Source organism: Laetiporus sulphureus, assembly GCF_001632365.1.
Source record: "Laetiporus sulphureus 93-53 unplaced genomic scaffold LAESUscaffold_135, whole genome shotgun sequence".
Lineage (NCBI taxonomy): Eukaryota > Fungi > Basidiomycota > Agaricomycetes > Polyporales > Laetiporaceae > Laetiporus > Laetiporus sulphureus.
Genome location: NW_024468644.1, coordinates 1 through 10,148, shown reverse-complemented (window position 1 = coordinate 10,148; position 10,148 = coordinate 1). Strand labels below are relative to the sequence as shown.

General features: G+C 48.9%; 6 protein-coding genes across 6 annotated transcripts; 3 read left to right on the top strand and 3 right to left on the bottom strand.

Annotated features, from left to right (window-relative positions):
* LAESUDRAFT_624712 (uncharacterized protein) lies at positions 1-548 on the bottom strand (the record flags this gene model as incomplete). Its single annotated transcript, XM_040903320.1, has 2 exons — positions 1-340; positions 400-548. Coding segments are annotated over 2 exons (489 nt in total), but the record flags the coding sequence as incomplete, so codon positions are not given.
* Positions 549-1,871: 1,323 nt separating this feature from the next.
* Positions 1,872-3,045, bottom strand: LAESUDRAFT_765302 (uncharacterized protein; the record flags this gene model as incomplete). The annotated part of the gene is made up of 6 exons (XM_040913636.1): positions 1,872-1,913; positions 1,964-2,320; positions 2,372-2,433; positions 2,484-2,709; positions 2,765-2,872; positions 2,923-3,045. The coding sequence occupies 6 exons, from the start codon at positions 3,043-3,045 to the stop codon at positions 1,872-1,874; spliced, it is 918 nt and encodes a 305-aa protein (XP_040757400.1).
* A 503-nt stretch (positions 3,046-3,548) lies between these two features.
* On the top strand, positions 3,549-4,543 carry LAESUDRAFT_94633 (uncharacterized protein). Its single transcript, XM_040914886.1, has one exon. The coding sequence runs from the start codon at positions 3,671-3,673 to the stop codon at positions 4,394-4,396; it is 726 nt and encodes a 241-aa protein (XP_040757399.1). The 5' UTR covers positions 3,549-3,670; the 3' UTR covers positions 4,397-4,543.
* Positions 4,423-5,913, top strand: LAESUDRAFT_816888 (uncharacterized protein; the record flags this gene model as incomplete). The annotated part of the gene is made up of 6 exons (XM_040914821.1): positions 4,423-4,716; positions 4,754-5,075; positions 5,134-5,311; positions 5,372-5,393; positions 5,444-5,510; positions 5,564-5,913. The coding sequence occupies 6 exons, from the start codon at positions 4,423-4,425 to the stop codon at positions 5,911-5,913; spliced, it is 1,233 nt and encodes a 410-aa protein (XP_040757398.1).
* An 89-nt stretch (positions 5,914-6,002) lies between these two features.
* LAESUDRAFT_94624 (uncharacterized protein) lies at positions 6,003-7,491 on the bottom strand. The gene is made up of 6 exons (XM_040914885.1): positions 7,267-7,491; positions 7,111-7,215; positions 6,833-7,055; positions 6,727-6,782; positions 6,300-6,677; positions 6,003-6,251 (listed from the first exon to the last, which is right to left on the bottom strand). Exons 1-6 carry the CDS (start codon positions 7,441-7,443, stop codon positions 6,210-6,212), a joined length of 981 nt encoding a protein of 326 aa, XP_040757397.1. The 5' UTR covers positions 7,444-7,491; the 3' UTR covers positions 6,003-6,209.
* A 922-nt stretch (positions 7,492-8,413) lies between these two features.
* Positions 8,414-9,891, top strand: LAESUDRAFT_718546 (uncharacterized protein; the record flags this gene model as incomplete). The annotated part of the gene is made up of 5 exons (XM_040907448.1): positions 8,414-8,436; positions 8,486-8,595; positions 8,644-9,045; positions 9,101-9,364; positions 9,425-9,891. 5 exons carry the CDS (start codon positions 8,414-8,416, stop codon positions 9,889-9,891), a joined length of 1,266 nt encoding a protein of 421 aa, XP_040757396.1.
* Between the last annotated feature and the right edge of the window lie 257 nt (positions 9,892-10,148).

Sequence of the window (10,148 nt, the reverse complement as noted above, 5' to 3'; positions counted from 1 at the left end):
TTTGGAGTAGATGTAGGCCACGAGGTCGGCAAAGGTTGCAGAGTGCAAGATGCGCAGTGGGATGACGGAGATGGTGTATGGCTCACCAGAGGTGAGCTGCCCAGGATGCGAGGATGCAAACTTGAGCAGTTTGATGCAATTCGTGACCCAGACAAGATGGTGTGTGGGGTAGAGCATGATGTATTTCCGGAGGTGGTCTGGCTGGTGATCATGTATTGCAAAGATATGTGTCGGCGCATCAGAAAAGTCATCGTTCACGGACAGTGAAACCTCCTTCGGAAGGTTCTCGCCAGTATCGCAAATCGATTTGAACTCCACTGATGCAAGTATGTTGAGCATGCTGTGAGGAAGAAAGCAGGCAGGTTAGATACACAAGCATGACAGACACTGGTTACGTACCCAGGCCTGAGCTCAGCAAATGAATCCTGTATATACTCGACGGGTATTTGTGCAAGCTTCAGGTCGATAGGCTTAAACTGCGATGCAGGGACAGCACAATAGGCTGGACGGTTGAGTATGTGGGGCAGAATAATAGACCCCTTTGCGCTCTTGCGCAGGATGTGCTTGGAGTGGGTGCAGATGCACGTGGCCCTCTCGAGCGGGTGCTCCAGCTCATCTGACGGATTCAGCTCGAACTCGAACTTGACATTCGTGGATGGGAACAGCGAGCATGAATGAGAATGCCGGCGGTGGTAGGCTTCCTCATCGGTGTATTCTGAGTGGAAGTTTCTGAAGGCTCGTGCCCGTCGGTGGGAAGATGACATGTAGATGATAGTAGTGGCAATGGAGATCGATGCATTGTTCTTGAAAAAGGAGGAGGCAGACGTCTGGGAGCCTTTGAGGCTGAGAAGGAGGATGACATTGGCATGGCTGGTAAAGGTGTAAGTGGAGGTGTCGATGTGCGAACCCTTGCGAGCTGCCATGTGGGGATTGGTGTAAACACCCATGATTGCTGCGACAGGTGATAACGATGATTAGACACGCTCCTTGGTTGTGTGTTGTCTTGATGTTTCGACGTGCAGGTGAGAGACAGTAAGGCGGGAACAGAGGGACCAGCAGGGGCGAAGGAGAGGTACAAGCCAGAGCTAACATAGAAAATCCGCGGGCAAGAGGGGCTGCTTTCAAAGTGTGTCCTAAAAGGGTGTGTGAGGAGGGCTTGATTGCTTTTTGCCTTATTCAGCACAATGGGGGGATGGATGTGTGCGTATTTGGTCCAGAGGGTAACCTTTCTTCCTTACCAAGTAACTTTTGGTGGGTCCGCACTCTTCTCGATGGGTCCATGTCTGCTTATGTATGTCCACACAGCCTTATATGTGGCCTGTCTGAGAGCACGTGTCGACAGTTGTGGGCATGTACACTGGTAAAGGTGGGCATATGCAAAGAGTTTAAAAGCTTGGAGGAGTCAACCTTCTGCCCTGTGTCTATTGGCTTGAGTAGCGTCCTCTTCAAGGGCCTTTGGGCCACAATCTTGGCTGTGGCACCTTTCACACATGATGGCCATGGCACCCTGTCAAGTTATGGCCATGCTTGCCTGGTGAACACACAGTGAAAGCTGGCCAGCGGGTCTCCTTCTCAAATTCGCTGACCACAACTGGTTGTTTAAATTTTACAGGTGACTATATTTGCGACAAAACTGAAAATATAATGCTGATAGTGAAAAGCAAGCAAGTGTTTCATACTTTGATCACCCACTGTATAACCAAAAGTAAGAGCAGGATTTGAGCCATTCATGTCAGGTATGCTACAATTTGCAAACTATGTTCACACACAAGTGTTCAATTGGCCTTTACACAGTGCTATATATATGAACATCCACAATTATAGTGATTGCTCCAAACACATTTTCAAGCCTACATACTTTGAATTGTAAATCAAATCTTTGCAGCCTCAGCCCTGATAGCCTTGACACTATCCTAAATCTTTTGTTAATGATAATATTGCTGTTGTCAGAACATTGACATACCTTGTGAGCCTTGACATTGGCTTTCACTGTCTTAACTGTCCTACTTGCCTCCTCCTTCATCTTCATCTTCAACTGGTGATGCTCATGGCGCTTCTTCTTTTGATCAGTCTTATCTTTCTGCACCTGTTCAGCTTTTGAGGCCTTAATGATGCACTGAACAATCTCAGTTTTAGAGATACCAGGCAGCCTGTTCAGGCCATCAAGTTTGGTTACATCAACCACAGTGATGCCATTCTTTTGCTTTTGATAAAAAGCAAGAGAAGATTGACTCATGCACTGAAGATGCACAAACTTCTGATGCATGGCATGCACTGGAGCAATGATCTCATGCCCCTCAGGATCAGTCTCAGTCTCAGTCTATACTTGCTGTCAGTATAAAATGATGACAGTCAAAAAAACTGCACTCACCTTGATCCTGGTACCAATGAGTGCTCGAATGATGACAATATCTTCAGGCTTGAAGACATGACCTATAATGATGGTAAGATGGCTGCCACATCATTTACATGACAGCACTCACCTTTTTTGCAGTCCACATTCATACATGTCTTGGCCCTCATGCTCTCCTCTGAAGCTGCACTCAGCTTGACAACTTGATCAACAGCAGGCTTGTCCTTGGTGATGCCAAAGCCCTTCATGGTGAAGCGACCATGGTTGCGATGACGCTGTTTGATGTTTGGCTGCATCTTAGGTCCAGCATCAATCTTGGCCTTGTGCTCTTCAGCCTTTCTCTTTGCACGTTTGGCCTGCAATATTTATTTACATCAAATAAAACAGTTATTTAGCAGCTAAGCAACATACGTGAGCAGAAGTGGAGTGAGATCCATAACGAATCTGATCATTTTTGACCACAGTAGCGACAATATTTGCCTGCCTGGCCTTAGCTTTGGCCTCTTTGAGCTTCTTGTGCTATTTCAAGACAGTTAAAGACAGTGAGATAATGATTGATTCATGCTTACTTTCTCTCGCTTCTGGCTTGCTGTGGCAGCAGGTTTGACAACTGCCTTCACAGTCTCACTTTCTGTGTCACTTCCAGTCTCACTATCCAGTTCATCCAGCTCAGTTTCACCTTCAGAAGCCATGGTTGTGAGAGGGAGCAATGCAAAATGATAGAATGATGAGCAGGGAAAAGAAGAAAGAGCATGGAAGAAAATTTTCCTATAAAAATCGCACAAAGTTTGTCTTTGTTTATTTCGTGGCTGGGCGCTGATGATATTGAATATAATAAATGCGATATATTTTGTGTTGTCTAATAGCCTACTCGGTGAGCGCGCTGCGGCGCGTATTGAGGCTCCGGTAAATTCCGGGTTCGAGGGTTCGGATCCCGGTGGAGTCAGGTCGGTCGGCCCTGCGGGGCTTAACTACCCACGATGTGTGCGACGAGTCTATCAGCCCCGTGCTAACCGTTCTCATGCATCGCCGTTTTTGCTTCGCTCTTTTCCTCTTTTGCCTCTTTTTTCTCATTTTACTTGATTTGTTTCGGGGGTTTTTTTCCTCGCTATTGCGACGTCTTCAGCGCTGCAGCGAACAAGCGCGCGCGCGCGCTCTACACCAACCTCCACGTTGACTATCCATTCACCACCGCCGCGTTCTCGCCGCCCACGTCGACTCTACAGGCTACCCTCTATCGCTGCCCACGCTATCGCCCGATCACAACGGCTCACGAGCGCGCGAACACATGCAAAACACGGCGATGGGTCAGCGGCGATGCAGGGGAGGGCGGATAAGATGGACAGAGTGGGAGGGGTGTCACCGGTGAGTCCCAACGCCCTGTATCGCGCGTCGCTCGAGGGCGCATGGATTCACTTCAGCTCGCCGCGCATGGCACCCCGCCGTCCGGATTCATCCACGACGAGCGAACACGCAAACGGACGTCTTGCGCAGCTCGCCTCGCTCCTCTCCGATGCCCCCCTCCGTGACACGGACTCCCTGCACCATGAGCTCATCGAAGCCAAGGGCGGAGCGACTCGTCGCCAGTGTCGCCCATGCCTCATCCCTGTCAACCGCAACACCCTCCTGCAACGACCCTTCATCACTTCCAACGGTGCGAACTGCCAGGCACAACCACTCCCCGAATCTTCTGTCAAGACTAATCTCGAATACGAGGCGCGCACAGAGGTTGCTCGCGACGAGGCCGACGCACGCCTCCGCACTATTCAGGAAGGATGTCGCGAGCTCATCACTACCTTAGCACCGTCGAGCTCCGCTCCGCCGATGCATTTTCGGGCCTCATCGCGAACGGTGGCGGCCAGCTCGTCCTCGTCCAGCCTCTGCATTCGCCCTCGCCGTCTCTCCCGTGCCTCGGCTCGTCCGCTCTCAAGCCCGTGCTCGGTCGTACCTCGTCCCACACTCGGGCAATGCGAGCGTGCCCGCTCTTCACCCGTACTCCCATCCATCGCCGCAACAGCGTTCGTACCATACTGGAGACCGTGACCGCGAGGAACCCGTGTAAATACGCTATGTCGACGCCACAGGCCGTCGTTCGCAGCAGCCGCACGGCGAACGCCAACCCCACCGTTGCGGCCGTTCACACTCGCGCTCTGGCTCTCACTCTGGCTCACGTAGTCGGCAATTCGATCAGTCTCGAGGAGATGCTGTTGGAGGCCACGACGGACGACGACCATGATCGCTTCCTCGACAGCGCACCCGCCGCTCTCGCTCGTCCTCACGCTCAGTCGCTCTCGCTCGTCCCCACGCTCTGTCGCTCTCGCATCACCCGTCGCAGCACATGGTCATCCCGCACACGCGTCATCGTTCACAGTCCCCCCTGATCGACGCCAACGCGGTTAGCATCTCGGCGTGCCGCCCAACCATGTGCATTCACGCTCTCTCGCGTCGTCCTCGCTCTCCTTCCACCCTTTGCGACAACAGCTGCACCTGTCTGCGTTCGGCCCGGGAGTCTCGCCTCCGGGCAGCTCTGGCGTCTCGCCTATTCCTGGACACAGCGCGGGCGGAAATCGGGTGGGTGCCTCGGGGCCGCTTCCTGCGCCTGGCCAGGTGCATACGTATCAGAGGCGTATCTTTGCGCCGCCGGTGACTAGTGTCCCTGTGAAAAAGAGCAAGTTAGGGAGCTCACAGAGCCTAGGCGCGAATGGGACGGTTCTGACCCTCGGTATGTGCATCGATCTATTGTTGAAGGATTTATGCATTGTCTGCTGCTCCGGCCTTAGGTCCCATGGGAAGGTTGATCGCGGCCCCGTCGACTATCCAGGGTGGGGGCTATCCGCCAACGAACGCCCAGGGTCAACGCATCTGCAGGCAGTGCGGGCTTCCCAGGCGGTATAAGGAAGGCAAGTGTGTCGAGAAGTGGGGCCCAGGGCCCGAAGGTTTAGGAACAGTATGCGACCGGTAGGTTATCCCTTGCTTCGCGAAGTCTGTATTCTGACCACACGTGGCTCGACCGACCAGCTGCCGCAAGAAAATGAAGCGGGTCGAGCGCCGCGGCACGTTAGATAGCCAGATGTCCTCGGCCACCACCAGCAGCCAGCAGCCATTCATCCGTCTTCGCACCATCAAAACTCGCTCAACGGCCGTCCCGGTCCAGACCGTGCGCTTCACAAATCAGATACGTTGCCGGTCAACCATGGAACGTCGCCGCAGTCTTCGCCCGCTTTGGCCCCAACGGCACTGTACTGTCGTCTCCGCCCTATGGATGCCATGAGCGCGAAGGCGATGAGCAGCAGCGGCCGATTCCCTCGCCTCATGCGCAGTCTGCGCGCACCGGCTCGCAGCGCTTGCCGCCGACGCCGCCGTACATTGCAACTCTACCCGGGTCGTCGGTCAACGACGACGACGACGTATTTGAGATCATGACCGAGGGGCGCTCGTGCCCAGTCTCCAGTGGGGCATCTGAAGGCTTCGTCTGGTGGGCCACGCATGAACGGCAACGCGGCCATATCTTCTGCTCGAGGCTCGCCTCGCGACTCGGACGTGTCTCGTCACAGCGCTAGCAACTTGCGCTCGGAGGTGGACGTGGATGCAGATGCCGACACCGACGCCGACGCGGAGCTGCTTGAGGCCGTGGGCGCTGTGGGAATGCTGGTCCTCGTCCTATGTAGAATGACTTACGAAACGCGAAGCATGTACTTCCTGCATGGGCTCATGGATTATCATATATTTTTGTGGCTGTTATTATGCTGTCGTCTTGTGAGAGACACCATGCTCGGACTTGGAGATTGCAAGTACTATGACATGCGCATTTTTCCACGTACACATTTTGGTACGCCTACACAATTTGAGATATATATCAGAGATCTGCAGCCTGAGCCACAGCTGCTTCCACAAGGGCCTAAAATTCTGTGAATAATCATATTGCTGTAGCCAGAAATTGACGCACCTCATGAACCATGGCATTGCCCATGGACGTCCCAGCCGTGTCCGCAAGATCAGTGCCAGTCTTAGCCTTCTTAGCCTTGTGATGACGCTCACTGCGAGCTTTCTTCTGAGCAGCTCTACACTTCTGTCTGTGTTCCTTCGTCTCCTTCTCACTGAGAACCTTCTTTCCTTTGCTCGGGTGTGCATTTAGGATGCGACTCTTCACCCTCTTCATGATACTGTCGGGCAGATCATCCAGACCCTCAATCTTGGCATGATCCACGAGAGCCTTGCCCTTGTGCCGCTTTTGAAAGAAAGAAAGCTGACGTTGAGTCATGCACCCCAGATGCACATAGCGATGCTGGACTTCATGCACTGCAAGTTCATCAGCCTTAGCCTTCTGTGGTTACTGTTAGTATAGATAAAAGAAACGAACAAATCAGACATACTTCCAGCCTGTGGCCAGCAAGCGATCGGATAAAGACAATGTCAGTAGCTTTGAAACCTGAAAAAGTGGTCAGATGACAGACATCTCATTCAAAAGACATTGCTTACCTTTCTTGCATACGGCACTCATGCACGCCTTATCTTTCCAGTCTGTTGCTGTCTTGGCTTTGATCAGAACAACTTTTTCAACTTCAAAGTTGATCATGTTAATCTGATGGCCTTTCTCGATGCGACGACCACGGTTGCGACGAAAATACTTGTCAGTGCGTGCTGCAGGCCCAGCATCAATCTTTGCCTTATGCTCATCAGCCTTTCTCTTCACTCGTCCGACCTGCCAGATTATTTGCATTAAAAAAGTTGATGGCCAATTAAGTCATGCAACATACCTGAGCCAGACTGTGACGAGATCCATAGCGAATCTGCTCCTTGACAGCAGCCACAGCAGCATTGGCCTGCCTGGCCTTTGTCACAGCATTTTTTATCTGCTTGCGCTGCCACAAGATCATTTGATATATGTGTCATAATGATTAACCACCACTCACTTTTTCTTTGATTAAGGCAACCTTGACTGCAGACACAGCACCTCCACTCTCATTGGCAGGGGCTGCCACAGAATCCTCCTGAGCAGTGATGGCAAGTGACAGAGAAGAGGAGCTAATGGTGTTGACCACAGCCTCACTTTCAGCTTGACTCTGAGATGGAGGGACACTGGAAGGCATATTGAAGGAAGAATTACAAGACAGCACAGCAATGAAGCAGAATGATGTGCAGCAGAAAGTAGGAAGCAGAGCAGGATATGGAAGAAAATTTTTCTAAAAAAATCACACAAAGTTTGTCTTTGTTTATTTTGTGGCTGAGGGCCTCATGATATCAAATATAATTAATGCGATCAATCTATTGCATTGAATAAGTTTTTTTTTCAATTGTGGACTGGACACTTACAGTCACACACAAGCAGTATGAAGAGAACATTTGTAACCAAGGACACATGCACCTGGTTCATGATTCATATTTCAGTTTGAATGGCTGAGATTCATTCTGCTATTTGCTTATATAATACAATTACTTGGCATATTTTCTTACTAAGCATTTTCTATTAAAGGTAGCTGAGTTTAAATTACAACTTGTCCTTGAACCACCATCATCTCAGGCTCAAATATCTGCCCTTCAAGCTTTTATACTGTCTGTAATGCTGTTTCACAGTTTTAACCTCTTTGCTCACTCAAACATTGTGTCCTTTGCATATAGCTGATCAATATCATCAAAACATCATCTGTCTTTGTACTTTCATTGACACTTGACTGGTAAGTTGTTAATTCATAAAACAGATCTGTCAATGTTATTGTTTCATGTCATTGACCATCTCTGCAGATACAAAAGTTTTGTTTGGTGTAAGCAGCCAATTCTTTTTCTCTGTTTGACAGCATTTGCTTCACATCAGTTACTTGACAATTTGCACCAGCTTCAAAACACCACGTGGAAGTTAGACCTTGTTTATACAATTTGTAAGCACTTTTTTGTCGTCATCACTGCATATCTCTTAAGATGGCAGTCTGTTCATCCTTTCCTTCATTTGAGCAAAATTTAAAAGCACAAAAACATCATCTCAATCTGTCACTTTGTACGTGATGTATTATCTTTTCACTCTTTGAGGATGTTTATCTAGCATCCTTCAGCAAAACTCTAAACATGCCCAAAGAGCAGCAAAAATAGTTAGTCAGTTTTTATGTTGGCTACTGAGCTCTAAAAATTTTTTCATAGCATGCATCGGTGTCGCACTGGTCAATGCAAGGCAACATTTACCTCAAAAGAACAGTATGACCTTCACTATCAAGAAAAGCATCAGCAGTTCTTTATCTATTCACTGCGAGGTATGGTTTTCATAATTATAATGATCTGATATAACAAATCATGTTCAGGTGAAATGACTCGCATCTGTCGTCATGCCAAGACAAAGCTATATCACTGTCCCTATGATGACTTTACAGCTGCTTCTTCCAGCAAAATTGCAGCTCATTTTTCTCAAGAGCATCCACCACTTCAGCAGACATCTTCACTTCTAGCTCTTTCCAATCTGACTGTTGCAAATCTGTCAGACGTGGAAATGCCCATGGTCTATCAGTCCTCCATACAATCCGATCAGTCCTCCATTCAGTCTGCTGCATTGCACACTCCCTCAGCTCCTTACACTGAATCCTCTGAGATTTTACCTTTTATCGATGAAGTTACTTCTTCACGATCAGTGATCACATCCTTTGATTCAGGAAACATAGAAAATATGGCTGAAATTGTCAGTGATATTACCATGCTCACCTCACCACGTAAGTGCTCAAACTACATCTATATATGAGAGCTCTAATAAAGCCAATGTTTTAGAACACCTTGATGGGTCTAAGTCATATCTGCTCATCACACCCTTTCTGGAAGCTATTGGCTGCCTTTATCACATGCATTACAAGCTTGTCATCTGCGTTGCATGTGGAGTGGCCTATTCAAAAGATAAACTTGGTGGACATCTCAAAACTCATCACATTATGCTGACAAAATATGTGCATATGTGGGAAGACTTTTGCAAACAACATGAGGTGGTTGCTCCTGCCTCTGCCGAGTGTCCTTCTTCAAATGGTCCTCCTGTTGAAGGTCTGCTCATCCATCAAGGATTTCTTTGCAAGCTATGCTCCTATGCATGCATCACAAAAGGGACCATCAAGAAGCACATTTCCACCAATCATCGTGGTGCTTCCTCCACAGCTTTATCTCACTATGAAGATGCTTGTGTTCAAACATTCTTCTATCCTGTGTCGACACGTTATTTTGCTATTCTTCCATCCCTTCGTCAAGTACCTTCTACCTCTCCATATGCTGCTTTCATCCAAAACGTCCTACCCAACATCACTCCTCCATTCAAGCCTCTACCACAAAAGAATCATCATCTCACACCATTGGTTGAAATGACAGGATGGGCCAAGTTTATGGAGAACCACAACTTGATGACATCAAAGCAGGCTATACAGGATTTGATGGCATTTACAAGTCTTCCTGATGCATCTGAAACATATCTCAAAGGCCTTGATGATGCAGTTTGGAAGTACACAATTGCTTGTCGTCAGGGTGCAGATGCTGTGCCATACATGTGCCGTCGCATGCTGCTACACTGTCCTATGTGAGCATTCCAAACTTTGACGATAGACATTATCTAATCTGATCCATTTAACAAAGTGATACATCATCTGGTGAAGCGTGGAAGCCACTGCCATTGGAGGACTGTAACAAAAATGGCACGCTGTATACCTACAGCCAAACCATGACACGCTTCCTCAGCATGATCTTGCGTCAGGTTAAAGATCATCGTTGTCACTATCGTTTGGATATCAGCACGAACTGGCACAAGCTTGCTGAAAACCTTCTTACTATTCTTCCAATC

What these genes read in the sequence shown, in the direction of transcription:
- LAESUDRAFT_94633 (XM_040914886.1), top strand. Translation starts at nt 3,671, where the DNA reads ATGCAGGGGAGGGCGGATAAGATGGACAGAGTGGGAGGGGTGTCACCG.
- LAESUDRAFT_94624 (XM_040914885.1), bottom strand. Translation starts at nt 7,443, where the DNA reads ATGCCTTCCAGTGTCCCTCCATCTCAGAGTCAAGCTGAAAGTGAGGCT. An exon ending in GAGTGCCGTATGCAAGAAAG is followed by an intron (nt 6,783 to 6,832) that starts GTAAGCAATGTC and finishes CCACTTTTTCAG; the next exon opens with GTTTCAAAGCTACTGACATT. An exon ending in GCAATGCCATGGTTCATGAG is followed by an intron (nt 6,252 to 6,299) that starts GTGCGTCAATTT and finishes ACAGAATTTTAG; the next exon opens with GCCCTTGTGGAAGCAGCTGT.